Source organism: Cydia amplana, chromosome 4, assembly GCF_948474715.1.
Source record: "Cydia amplana chromosome 4, ilCydAmpl1.1, whole genome shotgun sequence".
Classification (NCBI taxonomy): domain Eukaryota; kingdom Metazoa; phylum Arthropoda; class Insecta; order Lepidoptera; family Tortricidae; genus Cydia; species Cydia amplana.
The window spans coordinates 19,417,440-19,438,114 of NC_086072.1; the positions used below are offsets into that span (position 1 = coordinate 19,417,440).

At 42.0% G+C, this 20,675-nt stretch overlaps 1 protein-coding gene and 1 long non-coding RNA gene across 2 annotated transcripts; one reads left to right on the forward strand and one right to left on the reverse strand.

Annotated features, from left to right (window-relative positions):
* The first annotated feature begins 923 nt into the window (after positions 1 to 923).
* LOC134647425 (leucine carboxyl methyltransferase 1) lies at positions 924 to 19,235 on the forward strand. The gene is made up of 6 exons (XM_063501779.1): positions 924 to 1,311; positions 12,423 to 12,606; positions 13,811 to 14,000; positions 14,362 to 14,437; positions 17,559 to 17,699; positions 19,074 to 19,235. Exons 1-6 carry the CDS (start codon positions 1,090 to 1,092, stop codon positions 19,224 to 19,226), a joined length of 966 nt encoding a protein of 321 aa, XP_063357849.1. The 5' UTR covers positions 924 to 1,089; the 3' UTR covers positions 19,227 to 19,235.
* Positions 19,093 to 19,540, reverse strand: LOC134647427 (uncharacterized). The gene is made up of 3 exons (XR_010096826.1): positions 19,455 to 19,540; positions 19,317 to 19,346; positions 19,093 to 19,214 (listed from the first exon to the last, which is right to left on the reverse strand). It is a non-coding gene; the product is annotated as an uncharacterized LOC134647427 (long non-coding RNA).
* Positions 19,541 to 20,675: the final 1,135 nt, after the last annotated feature.

The window sequence follows — 20,675 nt, forward strand, 5'->3', positions numbered from 1 at the left end:
TAGCTATCACGGTTCGTGAGATACAGCGGTGACAGACGGACGGACGGACGGACAGCGGAGTCTTAGTAATAGGGTCCCGTTTTTACCCTTTGCGTACGGAACCCTAAAACAGACAAATTGGAAAAAATGGTTATGAAAGGTTGCTAGATTGTACGACGGGCGACGACTGTATAATTCGGACCACGTTTTATAAAAGAGCCAGGGTTTACCGCGAAAACCGTTTTTCGCAAATTGCGGGGATCTTTCTCTTTTACTGAGTGACAAGAGTGACTGAGAAAAATGCCCGCAATTTGCGAACTTCGATTTTCGCGGTTATAGCCCGTATCTTGTAATCTCGATTTGTCCCTATTTCTAACAATTTGTCAGAAAGAGACACAGTAAGTGATTACACACTTTTAAAAAAATTTGGTAGCAGAATATTAAAAAACCGGCCAAGTGCGAGTCGGACTCGCGCACGGAGGGTTCCGCACCATCAACAAAAAATAGAGCAAAACAAGCAAAAAAAACGGTCACCTATCCTAGCTGACCCCGCCCGACGTTGCTTAACTTCGGTCAAAAATCACGTTTGTTGTATGGGAGCCCCACTTAAATCTTTATTTTATTCTGTTTTTAGTATTTGTTGTTATAGCGGCAACAGAAATACATCATCTGTGAAAATTTCAACTGTCTAGCTATCACGGTTCGTGAGATACAGCCTGGTGACAGACAGACGGACGGACGGACGGACGGACGGACAGCGGAGTCTTAGTAATAGGGTCCCGTTTTTACCCTTTCGGTACGGAACCCTGACAAGACAAATATAGTCCTATGTTCAAATCTGCCAACATCACGGTAATTATCAGCATTTATAAATTAGACAATGTAGCATGCAGCCTTTTACCCTGTCTGTGGTAAGAGTGTTCTGTCATTCTGGTGATTTTAGCTGTCAGATTGTTCCGCTATCGCTAATTTACTCACTTTGAAAACGGTCTGCCGAAGCTTTTGGGGCTTCGTTACTGCGCTAGACAACTAGCCGTCCAGGTCGGCGGGTGCCGGCAGCTGTAGAGCGCCGAGCTGGCGCGCTGGGATGCGGCGGGGGATGGTAGCGCTATGAATAAACTGGTGTCATGGTCGGAGGAAGACGAAGCGGTGGCGGCGACGAACTCGGATGCCACTGAGTGCAAGCGGGGTGCTGTAGAGCTGGGGTACTGGAGCGACCCTTATGTGCGCCTGTTCGCGCGTCCTCGCTCCGAGCGCAGGGCGCCGGAGATCCACCGCGGATACTATGCGCGGGTTCGCGCTGTAGAGATGTTCATCCATCAGTTTCTTGAGGTAATGCTGCTCAAGTACAGCACCTGCTTAGCTTACATATGATGTATATGTTCCCTTGAAAAGCAAGACATGTTTCTGATTCTTATCAGACCTGGAATACTTATCCTTATCTATGCAAAACATAGGTATTTGCTAATTGTAATATTCTGTAAATTATCACTGCCTTACTAATAAGAATGGCCTTTGACATGCCATGAACATGTTTTTAATAATATTACTTCATTAACAGATAGGTGTTGCTGTTACGTTACTTTTCAAACAGGAAATGGATAGGATATAATTTTTTATTAGTATTTAATTGTGTTAATTTGAGTTGTTTATTTTGTTCCTCATTCTTCACACTTTGATGACATCATTTTATGCCCTAATTACACCCTTGTGCAAGCTTGGCAAGGATGCAAGGACAGACACAGATATTTATTTCATGCAATGAACCGAAAAACTTGACGTTGAGTTGCTTGTATTTATACAGCATATTTTTTAGTAGCCTATTTTAGCGTCTCACTTCTTGGCAACGGCTTCCCCTCTTTCTCTACTCAATGTCATTTGTATTTTCAAACTATTCCATAACACATAATGTGTGCTAAAACTGCTGTTTAACAATTATACACATATACTTAACAATTATAAAATTTTAGGGAATGCTTTCCCTAAAATTTTATAATTGTTAAGTACTACAAAAACTAAAAAGTACCTAATTAACAGAAAAACTATAATCCACCTATGGATACTTTGTATATAGCCTCCTAAGACCCTGCATACAATTTTTTGTACAATATTAATATTACACAGTCTATTTTGAACTATCATTGTGTAACTAAGAGTTTATTTTATTTATTTAGGATTACCAACAGATAATACAAACAAAACAAAATGTCTCTGGGTCTCAAGAGGCTAAAAGTTGTTTGAATTATCATATGTAGTTGAAGTCATCTGAGCCATTAACCCGTGGAGCGCCCCAGAATTACCGTAGTATGGAACTCCTATACTAGTTACTAGCACACGTGTCTTGGTAGGGCACTCCACGGGTTAAGGAGCATCATTTGTTACATATACAACTGACCAGTGGCGTAACTAGGGGGGGGCACGTGCCCCGGGCGCCGTCCAAGGGGGGGCGCCAAAATGGGCATAAGACCTCCAATAGAAAATGGACCAGCCAAAATGTAGAAAACAGTCAAATTTTTTTTCGCGACTTAGGAGTTGGTCTCAAAGTAAAAATTGCTCAGTATAATCCCAAAACCTCCCTGGCAACGGAAATGCAGTTATTTTTTAGCCACCCTGTATAAAGGCTGATCCAAACCTTGACGTCTAAAACATTTTTTTACTCGTTGTTGGTTATCAGAATATACCCCATGTTCAAAATACTACCTATACATGTGTCTATACATGCAGATTTGTCTCCCCCCACACCCCCGGCCCGCGCGGTCCTCTAATTAGTTGACACCTACAGACAGACGAAATAAGACATGCACCTAAACGCCTGTGTGGTGCTCCGCGAACATTGTGAATTTCGGATACCTGGAAGAATCCTGTGCCCTGGCCGAGTCCTCTGTGCGGATCACAAGCCCTGGAGAAAGGTTAGTGCTGTCTGGACAAACTGACAAATAATTATTTATCCCAAAATTGTGTACCTACTTGTCCCGTTCTCAAACATTTTGGTAGCAGAGCGTGGTTAGATCCCCTCTTTAAATAATTTTTACGCCCCTTGCTATAAACAACTACAATTCCCCCTTTCTTAACTTTATTCCCCCGTTCAGTGAATTACCTATAGTTTTAAATCGTAAAATTGCATTCTGGAATTGGTTACATAACTTTATAACGGTATCCTGCAATCAACTCGTCTTTAGATTAACCCGATCGCCGTATGGTAATTAGTACCTTATTTCAAGGGCCGACGGCTCAATATCGCTTGCAAGTTTTAATAACTAACACGTGGATTTAAAATTTACATTCAATAAAATCAATGCTATATAATCGTTCCCCTTAAAAGAAATTCGTTTAACTAGTATTCTTTAAACCCCCTTTAGTATTCTGACTGCAAAATAGAATTGTTAATTTTTACGTAAAATAATTGTTGTTGTTAGGCAAACCATCGCGCTTCCCAATTAGACCCTTATCTGCAAGTGCATACGTTTCAATTTAAAGTGTCTTTACGATTAATATTCAATTTTCCTGTTGCTAAGTGGTGTTTATCGTTTGAGTTATAATGGGTGAGGACGGAAATAATGATACAATTAGATCGACATTATTCACGGAAACTGCTGATTATAGAAAGTCAATCGGGACTTTAAGATTAACCAGTGAGTGGATTTCGAATGCGCACTCACAAATTAATACCGCGGACCGCGCCCGACTTATGGTTTATGTAAATGACCTTGAAGAACAATACAAGGAGTTTCGGGAGGCTAGTGCCCAACTCCTTGGCGGTTTAGACCAGGCGATAGATGTGGAGGAATATACCTATGTTCAAGGCCTCGTTCGCACAGTGCGCGACCAAGTTGTCGATATTAAAGTTAAACGTAACGAGATAGTCGCCCCTATCTCCGCGAGTACTCCAATGCGTTCGGTGCCCGACCGGGCTACTATTGTTGCCGCTGATTTTGACCTCGCGCGTCCCCAAAAATTACCTGATCTTCCAATCCCACGGTTTAATGGGCGATCGGACGCTTGGATTAGCTTTATTGATCAATTTGACAGCGTCGTTGATACCCGAAGTGATTTATTACCCACCCATAAAATGCATTATTTAATGAGTGCTTTATCTGACGAACCAAAACGTTTGGTACAACATTTGAAAGTCGAAGCCGGTAATTATTGTGTAGCCCGTGACCTTCTTAAAAGAAGGTATCATAATACGCGCGTCCTGGCCGATACCTACATTGCCCAAATAATATCCCTGCCGGATATTAGTCCTCGGTTGACTGGACTACGCGCCAGTTTCCTCAATCCTTTACTTACTGCCTATCGTTGTTTAGAACGACTCGAGTTACCAGTGAAACACTGGTCTTATATACTTGTTCATATTTGTTTTGGAAAGCTTCCCGCGGACTTGAGGTCACGTTTTGAACGCCGCCACGGGGACGGCCAAAAGGATTTGCCTACCTTTGATAAGCTTATAGATTTCTTAGAAGAAGAATGCCGGCACCACGATAACGTTGGAAATACCTCTCTGGTGGATGCCGCGCCTTCCTACTCCAAAACCGGTACGGTACCGCGAGTCCCACGTGACCCACGTCATGCGTTGGTTGTCGAATCCAATGGCCGTTCCTCGAAGTGCCCTATGTGTTCGAGCCAAGCTCATTACCTACGCGAGTGCAGAGATTTTTTGGATATGAGTCCCCGCGATCGCTCGAATTTCGTAAAATCAAATGGCCTGTGTTATAGATGTTTAGATAAACACTCAATCGCATCGTGTACGCGCGATTATCGTTGTAGTACTTGCCGCCGTCCTACCCATCACACACTTTTGTGTTTTAATGACCCGCGTAACCCGGTATACCCCCGTGAAAACCCGCAGAATCGATCGGTTGCCTTTCGTCGCTCTCCTGAACCAAACAGACCTAGCTCCCCCCACCCTCGCACGGGCGGGGGTGCTCGCTATTACGTCATGAACCGCTCTTCACCCCGTCCTACTTCACCGACCTCACCCCGTGCATCCCCCCCTCCATCTTCTTCTAGATCATGGCGCCGCTCTCCGAACCACTCTCCTACACGGTACTCTTCCCCACCCCCTCGTCGTGATGTGCGTTCCCCTACCCCTACGACTAGTAGAGATAGGCGTGCAGCGTCTCCACGCCCTTCTCGGCCTGAAACTTATAAGGGCTCTCACCGCGAGAGTCCACAATAACTAGACAGCCCCCCTCCCCCGCTCCCTTCTCGTGCTTCAATAATTATAAACCCAGATCTGGTCGTACTCGCTACTGCTGTTATTCATATGAAAACCTCTAACGGATATTACGTTGAAGCACGGGCTCTGATTGATAATGGTGCTCAAGGCTGTATGATTACTTGTAATTTAGCGGTAACCCGGCTCAATGTGCATTTAACCCCTCCCCCCTCATCTCCAATGGTACTTTATGGCATTGGAAATATTCCCGCCTTGACAATACGCGATTGTATCCCTGTCACGTTCAAGCCTGTTCACTCCTCCTCACCAGTTACTACGGTTACCTCAACTATGGTCGTAGATACAATTGCCGGTATCCACCCGGATGTGGAACTGCCCCTATCGGTCCGATCAGCAACACGATCACTGCACCTCGCCGATCCCTTATTTTATAAACCCGGCCAAATAGATGTTTTATTAGGAGCTGACGTTTTTGGATCCTTTTTACAACCCGACGTAATTCAGCTACAACCCTGCGGTCTAACAGCTATATCAACTAATTTTGGTTACATCATATCTGGGCCAGTTACGAATCTCCCTAGTTTAAAGCCCCCTATGACAGCCCTTTCTTTAACTCAAGTCGTTGAGCGATTCTGGAAAATAGAGGAACCCCCTGAGCCACCTCAACCCAACCCTTTAGATATTGAATGTGAGACATTTTTTAAGACCACCACTACTAGAAACTCTGATGGTACCTTCGTGACAAGATTGCCTTTCCTAAGTGATCGTCCCTCCCTCGGTGAGACCCGCGGTATAGCTGAAAAAAGATTCCTTAACTTAGAAAAGCGGTTACAAATGAACCCACGGCTAAAATCTAAATATATTGAATTCATGCGCGAGTATCAGAGGTTAAATCACATGTCAATATCCTCCGTAGATTTGCGTTCGGTAGAGCATTATTTTGTACCCCACCACGGAGTATTTAAAGCTTCTGACAGTGAAAAGCTTCGCGTAGTCTTTGACGGCAGCAGTAAAAGCTCAAACGGAATATCTCTTAATGAGTGTTTACACACAGGCCCTAAGTTACAGCGGGATATTACCCATATACTTCTCAATTTTCGTAGGCATGCAATTGTATTTGTTACTGATATCCGTATGATGTTTCGAATGTCGTGGATACATCCCGAGGATAGGCGGTTTCAGTTACTGTTATGGCGCGAGTCCCCTTCGGAACCTCTCCTTACCTATGAACTTAATACCAATACTTATGGCTTGCGATCAAGCCCCTACATTGCGATCCGCGTACTTTTTGAACTGGCGGAACAAGAACGCTCCAAGTACCCTCGTGCAGCGGCGGTAATTGAATCCGACGTGTATGTTGACGATTGCCTGACAGGAGCCTCAACCCTTGAAGAAGCTCGTGACCTTAAAAATGAATTAGAATCTTTAATGCGTGCCGGCGGTTATGAATTGCGGAAATGGCTTTCAAACAAGCCAGAACTGTTAGATGATCTCCCCCCTGATTACCTCCAACCGCTTCATACAATCCGAGATGTTGAAAACCCCCAAACAGTAGCGGTCCTTGGAGTCCAGTTTAACCCCGTGACTGACGCATTCACATATACGACGCGAGTAGACTGTGATAAATATCCTACTAAACGGAAGGTGCTATCTCTGATAGCTCGTACCTTTGATCCCAGCGGTTGGATTTCACCCATCGTGTTTAAGGCCAAGGTCTTTATCCAGCGGCTTTGGCTTTCGGGCCTTGATTGGGATGCCCCACTTACTCCAGAACTAACGACCGAATGGTTAACATTTACTGAGGAGCTGATGAATACCATAAAACAGATTTCAATACCTAGATGTATTTTTCCCCCGAAACCTCAGACTTATACTTTACATGGTTTTAGTGACGCCTCAGAGGCTGGATTCGCTGCCGTAATCTACCTTCGCGCTGTAGATCAACAAAATAATTGCTCCGTTCATTTGTTAATGTCCAAAACAAAGGTCTCCCCAGTTCGGACCCGTCTCACAATTCCAAAACTGGAATTGCAGGGAGCTGCGCTCCTTTCAAAATTAGTCCAACACGTTGCCTCCTGTCTGCAGAAGTCAATAGTGTTAGACGCCATCTATGCTTGGACGGATAGTCAAATTACTCTTGCCTGGCTTAATACTTCACCACATGAACTTCAAACTTTTGAAGCTAATCGTGTATCTCAGATTAAAAATGCTGAAATCCCATCTATATGGAGACATGTTCCCGGCAGTCTCAACCCTGCTGACTGCGCCTCCCGGGGCTTATCCCCTCGTGCGCTTCTAAATCACCCTCTCTGGTGGTGCCCGAAGTGGCTACAACAGCCACCATCTAGTTGGCCATCTGACAAATTATGTCCGATCGCACAACTTCCTGGACTACGTTGTCTCTTAGTCACCAGTGCAAGTTGCATTCCAAGTCCTGACTTTCTGCTAGAACGCTTCAGCTCATTCCAAAAACTAATCGGCGTAACCGGTTTTATTCTTAGATTTTATAAAAATGCTCGCTCACCTAATCATCGTGAAACTTCCCCTTTCCTGACTGTAACTGAAAGAAAAAATGCTCTTGTCTTCCTCATTAGGCTTGTACAAATGACCTCCTTCCCCACAGAAATTGATCTCCTCAAACGTGGATTAACAGTTCGTTCCCCTAACATTCAAAAATTAAGCCCATTTCTTGACACAACCGGTTTAATCAGAGTAGGTGGCCGCATACGGCACGCTGATATACCATTCGATGCGCGTCATCCTTTACTTCTCCCAAACACTGGTAATTTCGTGAAAATTCTTATCTTGCACTACCATAAAGAAAACTCGCATGCCCCACCTGGCGCGTTACATAGTATACTAGCCCGTGAATTTTGGATCCTGTCAGTTCGACGACTAATAAATAATATTGTGTTTAAATGTCTGCCTTGTTATCGTTTAAATGCCATCGCGAAACAACCTTTCATGGGTGACCTCCCAAAAGACCGTGTAACAGCCGCACGTGCATTTAAAGGAGTTGGTACAGACTTTGCTGGCCCATTTTATACGAAAGTACAAGCGGTGCGTAATAGGAAACTCGTAAAAACCTATCTGTGTATATTCGTGTGTCTTGCGACTAAAGCGGTCCACCTCGAGGTAGTCTCGGACCTAACTACAGAAGCCTTTCTCGCAGCACTTACACGTTTTGCCTCTCGACGCGGTTCACCCTCTCTTATACGATCAGACTGTGGACGAAACTATGTAGGCGCGGACAATCATCTTATTGAAGTTCATAATTTCCTAAACCTTAATAAATATACAATAATGGCAAAACGAAATATTACCTGGATTTTTGATCCCCCGACCACCCCTCACTGGGGCGGCCTATTCGAAGCGGCCGTAAAATCGGCAAAGGCCCATTTAAAACGAGTAGTCGGAGATACCCCACTCACATATGAAGAACTTACGACGGTTTTCACGAAAATTGAAGGGGCCCTTAATTCTCGGCCGTTGTGCCCCCTATCGCCAGACCCTAACGATCTTCAGATTCTGACACCGGGACACCTTATTATTGGAGAACCCCTTACTGCCATTCCTGAATATCCGCTACAGGATATTAAAACTAATAAACTCACCCGATTCCAGCTGGTGCAACAGATGTTTCAACATTTCTGGTCACGGTGGCAAACAGAATATCTATGTACCTTGCAGACAAGGCCTAAATGGGCATCCTATACAGACCCCCCCGCCGTTGGGGACTTAGTACTCCTCAGGGAAGATAATGTTCCTCCGTTAGAATGGCGACGCGGTCGCATCATATCAATCCGTCCTGGGAAGGATGGCGTTGTGCGCGTTGTACAGGTCCGGACGGCTACCGGCGTTCTGACCAGACCCACCAATAGAATTATTCGTTTACCCGTTTACAAACCTGTCAATTAACCTATTCCATTCCAGAATGCAACAAATTACTAGAAGTATATATAATTTTTTTTTCTCGTAAACATGGTGATGTTTAGGGCGGGGGTATGTTCAAAATACTACCTATACATGTGTCTATACATGCAGATTTGTCTCCCCCCACACCCCCGGCCCGCGCGGTCCTCTAATTAGTTGACACCTACAGACAGACGAAATAAGACATGCACCTAAACGCCTGTGTGGTGCTCCGCGAACATTGTGAATTTCGGATACCTGGAAGAATCCTGTGCCCTGGCCGAGTCCTCTGTGCGGATCACAAGCCCTGGAGAAAGGTTAGTGCTGTCTGGACAAACTGACAAATAATTATTTATCCCAAAATTGTGTACCTACTTGTCCCGTTCTCAAACACCCCATGTATGTTAGCCAATTTTTCGTAGTTTTCGAGTTTAACTTTTAACTTTTGTTAAGAAATTCCGGGGTGAAGCTTTGCGGTGAAGCTTTGCGTTGCTTTTATGTCTTCTAATAATTGTTCGCGGTATTTGCACTGATAACATGAAATAGCGATGGGGAAGTGACCCCATAAAATAATAGTAGAAATAACAAAAGAGGATTTTTGTAATGAATTACTAACTTGGAAGCTTTCCACCTCAGTTCCTTTGACCGACTCTGACAAATTATGACTATTAAGTATCACTTTTTTGACCTTTTAAAAAAACGTAGGGTCTAGCAGTTTCTAAAATAACCAAAAGTCCTTGAAATCGCTTGTATTTTTTATTTATTTAGGTAAGGGCAACATCTAAGCTTGACATGCTTGAACGTAAAAGTTTGTCTTTTTTTCCCAACTCAGCCAAGTGAGGATGCTGATTTTTTTTAGCAACTGCGCCGTTTTTGAAGGATTATGTTACAAAAAGAAACATTCAAAAAAGTTCAATAGTTTTTTTTAATAAATAATTGCTTCACCCCGGAATTTCTCAACAAAAGTTAAAAGTAATAAAAATCATAATTCTAAAACTACGAAAAGTCGGCTAACATAAGACTAACATACATATTCTGATAGCTCACAGCGTGAGGAATCTAAAAAAAATTTTTGGACGGCAAGGTTTGGACCAACCTGTATAACACATGCCGTGCCAACATCGCTCGTTCTGTGATACTACGAGGGGTATTCAAAATATTCTCGGTATGAGAATGAAAACAAACAAGTACGAAAAGTTTGATATTTTTATTTTTCAATATACTCCCCCCCTATGTTCATACACTTAAAAGATCGATCAATTATTTTTTTTAATCCCTCGTAAAAATATTTTTTATCTTTCGTGTAAAAATGCTCCTCCACTGCCGCCTTCAATGCTTCATCGTCAGAAAATTTATTTCCACGCAGATCCTTTTTAAGATTGGGGAGCAAAAAGAAGTCGCTGGGGGCTAAGTCCGGACTATACGGTGGGTGAGTAACAGTTTTAAACCCACGTTCAACAATAGCTGCCTTGGCAATATGAGCAGTATGGACGGGGGCGTTGTCATGCAGAAGCAGAATACCTTTGGTTAACTTTCCTCGCCTCTTTTCTTTAATTACATCCTTTAATTCACGTAGAATGTTAGCGTAGTACTGTCCTGTGATATTTACACCTTTTTCTTTATAATCGATTAGTAATACTCCTTCACAATCCCAAAATATCGTGGCCATGACCTTGCCAGCTGAAGGGATGACCTTCAACTTCTTGGGATGAGCTGAACCCTTAATGTGCCACTGCATGGACTCTTGTTTACTCTCTGGGTCATAATGATGAACCCAGGTTTCATCTCCAGTAACTATTCTTTGCAGCACCTCATCAGGATTTTCACCGCACAGGTCAATAAAATCGGAACAACAAGCTACACGCATGTCTTTTTGAAGCCGAGTCAGCATTCGCGGAACCCATCTTGCACTTACTTTTGACATATTAAGATGGTCATGTATAATATCATGTACGGTACCAATAGAGAGATTGGTTACTTGTGCTATAGATTTTACCTTCACTCGACCATCTTCCAATATAAGTTTTTCCACTTTATCAATATTTTCTTGTGAAGTAGCTACTACAGGCCGGCCAGGTCTAGGGTCATCTTCAATACTCTCCCTTCCGCGTTTAAACTCGCTTGACCACTTTTGAATGGTAGATAAAGAAGGAGCAGACTCACGGTAAACACAATCCATTTCCTCTTTTATGGTTTTTTGATTTTTACCCTGTTTTGTCAAGAATTTTATCACGCATCGATGTTCTAATTTAGTTAACATTGTCAATTCGCACAGGATGTTCATGTTTGTTCAGCAATTGCAGAAAAACAAAAGACTATCTCGGTTCGAATTATACTTTTTTTTAATGTCAATGAATAAACCTTAGCGGCCAGTAACGAAAGAAATTTTAGAAGAGGTCGTAAGATATCAATACCGAGAATATTTTGAACGCCCCTCGTAGAATGCTGTGAAAAACCTGTGTCAGGTATTGAGAGCATTCTATCCAGAGTTTCGGTGTGGGATCGGGAGAATTTAGTCCAATTCAAACCCACCAAGGCTCAATTTTGCGCGTTTACCGCTAAGAAAACCTCATTTTTCAAGGCACAACTCTTCCCATGTCAGGGAGTATTGGGAGCCTGGGTGTTGACATCTCCATCAGTGACGTCCAATAATTTCGTAGCCACCTTGCTGGGTAGGCTGCGCTCGTATCCAAAAAACTCGGTGTGCTCAATAAAGGGAGGCGATACTTTACTCTGGGGCAGACATCCCATAGGCGTACCCACGGTGGGGCAGTTATCCCACCCTGGTCTCTGACCATAAGCTAAGAATCTCTGTTTCAACCGTACCCTGTTACAACGTCCCCAGCCTCTCCTACTTCTGCCCCACCCCTTAAAAAATGCTGCGTACGACCATGGACAGATCCCATATAATGAGTACTGCTGTCACCTTTGGGCAGGAGCACCTAGATGCCACCTTGGTCCCTTCAAATCAGTCCAAAGGTGCGCTATGAATAGTCTACAATCCCAAACTTACAAGCGATATTGAATCTTCAAGTCTAAGGAGATCTCCAAAAAAGAAATGTATAAGTTTTAAAATGGTCGGCAACGCGCATGTAACGCCCCTGGAGTGTAGACGTCCATAGGATGCGGTGACCGCTTACCATCAGGTGAGTCGTAAGCTTAAGCCACCGATGGAAAAAAAAAACAATTATTTGTCTAAATCAAAAGTAAACTTTAATAAGTAAAAAGTAACCCTTTCGTTAGTTCATTTCGTTTGAGGGGGGCGCAAATTTGGTGCCTGCCCCGGGCGCCATATCCTCTAGCTACGCCACTGCAACTGACTGTTATATTTACATGTATTTGTTACTTACAGCGATGTGACAGCAAATGTCAAGTATTAAACCTTGGCTGTGGCTTCGACACACTATTCTGGCGGCTCCGTGACGTCACACAGGCCGTTGGCAACTTTATTGAGCTGGACTTTCCTACGGTCACGGCCAAAAAGTGCCAGATAATAAAGCGGAATAAGCAGCTACTTGAGAAAATCACTAATGAAGGTAGGTGAAGTATTTCTTGTATGTTGTTGTTGTCTGTCCTAGGTACCCCGGAGGTGCATAGGGCCTCCACAAGATCCTTCCACGGCTACCTGTCTTAAGAGCCAACAGGAGCTGAGATTTAAATATTTTAGGTAAATATACCCGTCTCGCTAACGGAAGCGGCTCCTAAAACTAGTGCGATAAGGACAAGGCGAAAAATCCTGCGTAAAAATCTCAAAAATCGAGGTTTCGTACTCGACTGTTTCCTCCTCCAAAACTTAACCAATCGTAACCAAATTTGGAAATCTAAATGATTATGACATTATCTGTGTCGGACCGTTTTGCTTTTTTGGCTAATTGATATAAGTTTTGAATAGCGCGCCTCTCATTGCGGCATAGTCAATTAGGCCATTTTGGCCATTTTTGAAGGGCTCTAGCGCCTTAAAAAACAAAAATATCAAAAAAAGCAAAACGGTCCGACACAGATATTGACAATATTAATCTGTGTTGAAAAAATCATTGCTCTAGCTTCAAAACCCACGGAGGAAACAGTCGAGTACGTTTGTATGGAGAAATGACCACTCCTGTTGGCTCTTAAGCAACAGTCTTGGCCTCGTTCCAGCTCAGTCCAACGGCTGTCAGTTTGTTCTCTATGCTGCTTCCAGGTGTGTACAGGGCGTTTGCGGGCTACAAAGTATTTTGAATGTGAAAGATGGTTGGACTGATTTAGATTATATTTTTCTTCTATCATAGTTGGTACTATTATTGTAGATAGGTCAGGATCTATTGATGGGATACAGGATAAATAAGAATAAGAATAATATTTATTAAAAGAAAAACCTTATTAATAATATATAATGTCCAGTGGCCCCCACACTAGGCTATGGCTGTCACGTGGTTGCCGGAATCGAAATTCGTAAAGTGAAGGTTAAGTAAAGAACTAAGGACTAATCTAATAGAATAGGTAATTAAAGTAATAGTTACAGAAATTAAGCAATTCGAAAAAAAGGAAAGAAAAAATTGTGTCTGTGTGTGTGTGTGTGTGTGTGTGTGTGTGTGTGTGTGAAAATCAAGGCTCTAGAATATTATAGGCATATCCATAGTGCATTGAGTATTCTTTCTCATGCATTGTCACTCGGGAGTCATTTGGTGAAGTGAATTTTTAGGAGACTGACAAAAAAACAATCTTATTGGACAGTGTGGATATTTTTAATGTGTGTCGTAGACGGTGAAGTAGCCATCCGTGCTGGTGGCGCTGATCTCCACGCCGACGGCTACCACCTGTGCGGCGTGGACCTGCGCGACGAGCCCGGCGTGCTGCGCGCCCTCGCCGCCGCCGGCGCGCGACCTGACGCGCCGACACTAGTGCTAGCTGAATGCGTGCTGGTGTATCTCAGGGAGGATGCAGCTAACAGGTATAACGCCTTTAAATGTCGTGGCTAATCGCTCATATCGCCCACACGATTTTTACTATAATTCTACCAAATAATTTGTGATGCGTAAAGTTGATTGCCAAGAAAAAATCAGACAAAAAATTGTCGACAAAAAATCAGAATACTGGGTTATAGTGGCGAAGTGTCTAAAGAACTCATTTCCCACCAGATTTTCCGGATTCCCTACAAATATTTTTGATGAGGCACTGCTATCATATAAAAAAAACTCCCAAGAATCGCTAGTTGACTATAGTAATGAATGCCGTCTAACCGAAGAGACTGCCATATTAGTTACACTAAACTTGAAGTTAGGGAGGTCCTGATCTGATATTCTTGTCTACAGATTACTCAGACTTCTGGCGCAGCAGTTCCCAAAGCAGGTGCTTGTGGTGTATGAACAGTGCAACCTAGACGACAAGGCAAGTTAAAAAAAATGTATCAGAAATGTCATCTTTTCGACCGCCAAAGAAGTTAACTGACGCTCGCGGCTACAGACCAATATCAACCTTCATGCATTCTGATAAGGAACATCAGGAGCGCCGGTAGGCTAGCGGTAAGAGCGTGCGACTTTCAATCGGGGTTCAAACCCTGGCTCGTACCAATCAGTTTTTCGGAACTTACGAGTATGTACGGTATCATTTATGATGCAATCGTTTTGTGAAAAATACATTGAAAGTCAGTTAAAAATAATTGCTCAAAAATTGTGCACACCGAAGTATTGTATAACGAACATTATACATAGTTTAGTCCAGGGGCCCGTTTCTCAAAAGCTTGTAACTTGTAATACGAGCGGATGTCACTTTTTGACAGCTTTTGTTATAAAGGGACTTCCACTCGTATTACAAGTTACAAGCTTTTGAGAATCGGGCCCCAGAACGCCATAGATAGAGAATAGTTTTAATATTGCACGTAGTTTAGTTTTATTGTTCAGTTTGTATTTTTATGTCCCAATAAATAATTTTATAATAATTTTAATTTTATACATATTAAGAATATTATCTGCCGCTTTTAATTCCACAAAGTCTTAAAGCCGTAAGCTGCCCCAAGGTCGCGGTGCGGTGCGGTAGTGTGTTACGGCCATGAAGTTAGAATTTTTTAAACTGGAGCGAGTTGTCACTTTTTTTGCCATACTAATTTGAACCTTATCACCGAGACAGAAAGTTGTTCGTACCAGACTAGAGAAAACGGTCCACTTGAGATAGAAAAACCCGAGCCCTGTGTCTCACTCGCACATGTTGCCAATGTTAAAAAGATACCATTATGGTAGAAATTATATCAATAAACTACTGAATTTAATTACCTTCTTATACAATTTTAGTGCTATATTCAGACTACAGTTCTGATATCTTTTAAGTAATTTGTAAATAATTATGATGCCAATATTATTAACTGATTAAACCAAGCGCATACACAGCAAAAAAAAAACTAAATTTTAGTATGGTAGAAGTAGTAGTAACTTTAAATATTAATTGGTATCCCCAACTTGATGACATTTCTTCAAAACACGTGAATGCGAAATTTCTTAAAAATTGTGAAGAAATGTTGTGTTAAAGGTTGTTGGAGTGAAATAATTGCTAATTGTGGAATATTGTTTCACAAGAAAGCCACAATTATTACATTTTACTATAAAAATACAAGACAACATTGTCAAACTCATTAGGGTGACTATGATTTCGGCACGTTTTGAATCGGTCTCACAGAATTCTTATTAGTTATTATTAACGTAGGTAATGTAAAAGTAAGTTTAACATAATAGGTACCTTATGTCTTTATTTCGGCATGTTTAATTTAAGATTTGTTGTAGAATAATTGAAGGGATGTTTACAAAAACAACATAACTGCTTAGACCGGTTGACACTTTTTTAAGAACATTGTTAATCGTTTCAGGTGTCAACCAGTGTAGTCAGGTATGTTGTTTTTGTAAACATCCCTTCAATTGCCAAAATTTAAAACCAAAGTGCTTAACTCCTTAAACATTACAGACTCTCATTTATACACAATATTACATAATATTTTGTTAGGTGTGTTAAACTGTTTATATATGACATCGATTCTTTATAGGTAGGACACATTTCCGTCAATAGAAAAAAGGCACCAACTTTAAAAAAAAATGTCATATTTGCTAAACAGATCTTCAATGACGTAGTGATGGGTAGGACATCAATTTAAAATGAGTTTGTATGAGTACCTCATTTTCTAAAATGAGGTGTTACAATGTCTTACTTCAAATGAGGTGAGGTAAAGGATTACTGTTTCTAAGCAAGCTTCGTAAATGCCTGTTTGAGAGCGCGTACCGCGAACCAAGTTCGTCATGTGGCGTCCCTGTCACACTTACCTACGAATTTACAAGTGCGACAGAGAAGCAACACATCGAACTTCCTTTTAGTGACTGATTTCTCGCGCCATTTTGACAAGTAAGAAAGGATCAAAAAGGCGTAAGATGTATGACAGCTTGCAGCGCTTATGCTTGTTGTCTTTCGTGTTTAATTGTTAACGTATTTTCGGTGGTGACGCGAAGCGATATTGAAGTACGTTGCGTGTCTGTCTCACTCCCTCTTTGGCTATTTCTAATTCATTGTTTCATTTTGAAAGGATTTTTGAGGGGTTCATGTCACAGAGAGGCGGTGAGTGGTACAAACTCAACGCATTTCTCGGTGGACCTTTTGTCGTTGCAATAAGGTTTGTAGTTCGGCAGTTGACAGTGTGGACCATTATTCGTTTCTTCATTTGAGACATTTGAGTTACGAGTGTCGGCGAGCAGGCGAGCACCTAACGCCTCGCGCGATCCAGGGACTGGCAGGGACTCTCTTGCGAGTTTTGAGGAGTGTATGAGTTTTGAGGGTCGCGAGACTCGCGAGTGAATTAGAACGGATAAGCGTTTTTTGAAATTTGAAGTATGTGAATGATTTGTGTGGCAAGAGGTGTTTGTGATGCGCGCGAGTAAATGAGTAAAATGAATAGAGGAGTGAAGTAAGACATTTTTGCGGTACGAAGTACTGCGACAAATTAACAAAATGAGTGGTACAAATGAGGTGCCTCACGAGTGAGCGACTCAACACTACAATGACGCTTATACTTAAAAAAAAACTGAAGTGGACAAAAGGGAAGCCTATCTTTATGAACATACCATGAGTGAGTGCGAAAGAGGCCGACTACAAATGAAAAAAAAAAACCTGACCACTTAAAATTTCACTTTATTTAGAAAATGACACACCCTACTGATATATTCCATGTTATCCTAATATCCCACATACAGATGTCTTATGGTCACCCTAATTAGAACGAGATGCAGGGCTCTAGTTTGACTTCTCATGTGGACACACTTTTTGGTCAATGTACTCGATCCAGTTTATTAACTCTAAATCCGTGGTTACGGCTATTTAAAAAAATAAAGTTCACAAATCATGAATCTAAAGTCTGTTTTTTTATTCCGTAGACTGAAATGACAGTTAATAGTATGAACATGAAATGTTATTTCACATTAAACCTATCTTCTATGTCACAAATAGAAAAAAAAATGCAAATAAGTAGTATTTGCAGTTCGGCGAGGTGATGATCCGGAACCTGGTGGCGCGCGGGTGCGGCGAGGTGGGCGCGCGGCACATGGACGCGCCGGGCGCCGCGGCCGCGCGCCTGCGCGCCGCCGGGTACGACACCGCCCGGGGCTGGGACATGGACACGGTGCGTACACCAGACCGTACACAAATATAGCGAGACGAGAGTGCTCACTCCGTTTTTGTTACCAAAAAGACTATTAGCATCTAGCATCGAGTGGTGGAACTATCAGTACTGCTACTTGACAATAGATGTAGGTATAGTATGAATTATCTCAGATGATTTTTTCGGGCTCGAGCATTAATCTGTTAAACAGAAACCTTTGTTTCTTTTAAGAGCGGTCTTCAGCACGTGCCAAAGTAACCATGTCGTTTAAAAAGCAACTATCGTGATAGTATTAAGGTTCAAATTTATGTGACAGCTCATTCTGAGAACAATCAGGGTGGTCTTTTCTTTGGAGATAACAAAACGTGTTATCTCCAAATGGGTTGTTTCATGAATTTGAACCATACAAATAGAATGATAAATTTGCTTTTTAAACGGGTTTGTTCCCGTTACTTAAGTAATAGACCCTATTAGCAGTAAACAGGTGTAAGCACTGCATAAAGGAAACAATACCTTTTGTTTAATAGACTAGGGCAAAAATCATCTCAGATAATTCATACTATAGCACCGACCGGAAAGTCTTGTTGTTGAGCATAAGACTTTCCGGTCAGTGCTACATCTATTGTCAAACAGCAGTACTGATAGTTCCGCTACTCGATGCTAGATGTAGACCCTGAAATTAATAGTATTTTGGTATCAAAACTGATATATGGAGTGAGCAATCTATGTATTTTTTGTCTATGACCAAACACACTCAATAGTGGGCCTTGTCACGTACTGATAAGGTTGACGATTGATACAAAACCTGGTAACTTGGGCAATAATTTTAGTCCATAAATATTGTTTTGCGTTGTTTACAATCTGAGATCAAAATGGGTAACCTATTTTTATATCCTAATAGATACTGAAGTGGCAATTGGAACTGCCATTTTAGAACCTGAGATAATATAATAAGTTTTTGACAAAAATTTAATTATTTGTACAAGCTTTTATCGCTGGCTTTACTTTTTTCCACAGGCAACTAATACTCATGGAGACAATTCTAAAAACCCCAAACACAAATTAGGTTTCGTTGTTTTATCCCAGAGTTCCTATGACTACCTCCTGTCTCCATCATCAGATCGGCTCGATGGTATCACAATATTGCATTTTCAAACACCTTACAAACATGTATGCAAATTTTCAGGTTCATTGAAAGTCGAGAATTGGCTCAAATTGCAAGATTTGACCCGTTCAAACATACATAGATACATTGCAAGTTTATAAAAAGCTTGTAATAAAAACACAATATAGTTATGATTGTTTCTTGTAATAGCTAATGAACAATGATTAGTCGATATAATTATTACTAACGTTGATTTAACAAAATACAACTAACCAAATGCATCTTTCCAGGTATGGCGCTCCCTAGGCGAAGAAGAGCGTGCCCGCGTCGAAGCCCTGGAGCCCCTGGACGAGCGTGAACTACTACAGCAGTTACACGCGCACTACGCGCTCACGGTCGCCTCGCGAGGCGATTTGTTTGCTGACATCGACCTTAACGCGTAGACCTGGACTTGACCTAGACCTAGACCTGGACGTGACATGCACTACGCGCTCACGGTCGCCTCGCGAGGCGATTTGTTTGCCGACATCGACCTTAACGCGTAGACCTGGACGTGACATGCTCTACGCGCTCGACTTGACCGGGCGTGACATGCACTACGCGCTCACTGTCGCCTCGCGAGGCGATTTGTTTGCTGACATCGACCTTAACGCGTAGACCTGGACTTGAACTGGACGTGACATGCTCTACGCGCTCACTGTCGCCTCGCGAGGCGATTTGTTTACCGACAGCGACCTTAACGCGTAGACCTGGACTTGACCTAGACCTAGACCTGGACGTGACATGCACTACGCGGTCACTGTCGCCTCCCGAGGCGATTTGTTTGCAAACGTCGACATTAACGCGTAGTATGTGGCTACCACCAGTTTGGCACTGACATAAACGCCATCGAGAACGTAATTTACTTTCTATACATCTCGCTCACACTAATATGCGAGTACGAGCGTCAGTTTCAGTTTTGACACTGTCAGTTACTGGTACGGGCTCTGCCCTAGTAGCACGGTCGCATTTTTATCATTTATCACCATGCCTGTCACGTTCTAAAAAGTATGTAAGTGCGAAAGTGACGGGCTTAATGATAGTAGATAAAAATGGAACCGTGCTGAGCCCGCTGGACCGTACGTTACGATGTGTCTATTTCGCAAAGTAGGGTCTGCCATCTAGTGGCTTAAATCCAAAAATGGAAACTTGACATAATACTTACAATGAATAGATAGGAGCTGCCTACAAAGGCGGCTGAAACTCGACGATTAGAGCGCTTACACACTACCCGATGTTAACCCGAGAAAATACGAGATTTAGTCGTACAATCTGTATACATTGAAAACCTTATTACAAAGAAATAAGGTACTAAATATTAAAATAAGTGCGTCAATTATATTTTTCGACTTTGAATTTGTATATTTTGACCAAATTTTAGTAAATATTTTTATACTTGGATAGTTTTCTTAACGATATTTTTTTACATAGTTTATTGATGTTTTCTCGGGTTCAAGCTCTAAATTTCGTCTTATGTAAATTTTCCCTATTCCCTATTTAACGACTTGAGACTCGACGTCTAAACGTACTACATCTATCTCTTTCTGTACACTACAGTTCAAGAGAGAGAGTGTCTATAGATTTGTGTATAAATTCGTCGTGTGATGTTTTACCTCGTTTGGTATTTTAATTAACTAATGTATTCTCCTACTTAGACTTGCAATCGTACTAATCGTGCCAATTTGATCGGGTCGTTTACATGTTCTCTTACTGCCGAATTTTAGGTTAGGCCCCTCTCACACAGATTTACTTATTTAAGTATCTTACGTTTTAAATGGACATAAGTTGTTGATGATATTGATAAATGTGTATCTACTAACCCCCTTATTCATAAAACTTTACGGTCCTGATTT

Excerpts from the sequence above, each read along its gene's own strand:
- LOC134647425 (XM_063501779.1), top strand. The coding sequence starts at position 1,090 with ATGAATAAACTGGTGTCATGGTCGGAGGAAGACGAAGCGGTGGCGGCG. Across the intron at positions 1,312-12,422 it reads TCATCCATCAGTTTCTTGAG|CGATGTGACAGCAAATGTCA; the intron begins GTAATGCTGCTC and ends TGTTACTTACAG. Across the intron at positions 14,438-17,558 it reads AGTGCAACCTAGACGACAAG|TTCGGCGAGGTGATGATCCG; the intron begins GCAAGTTAAAAA and ends TAGTATTTGCAG.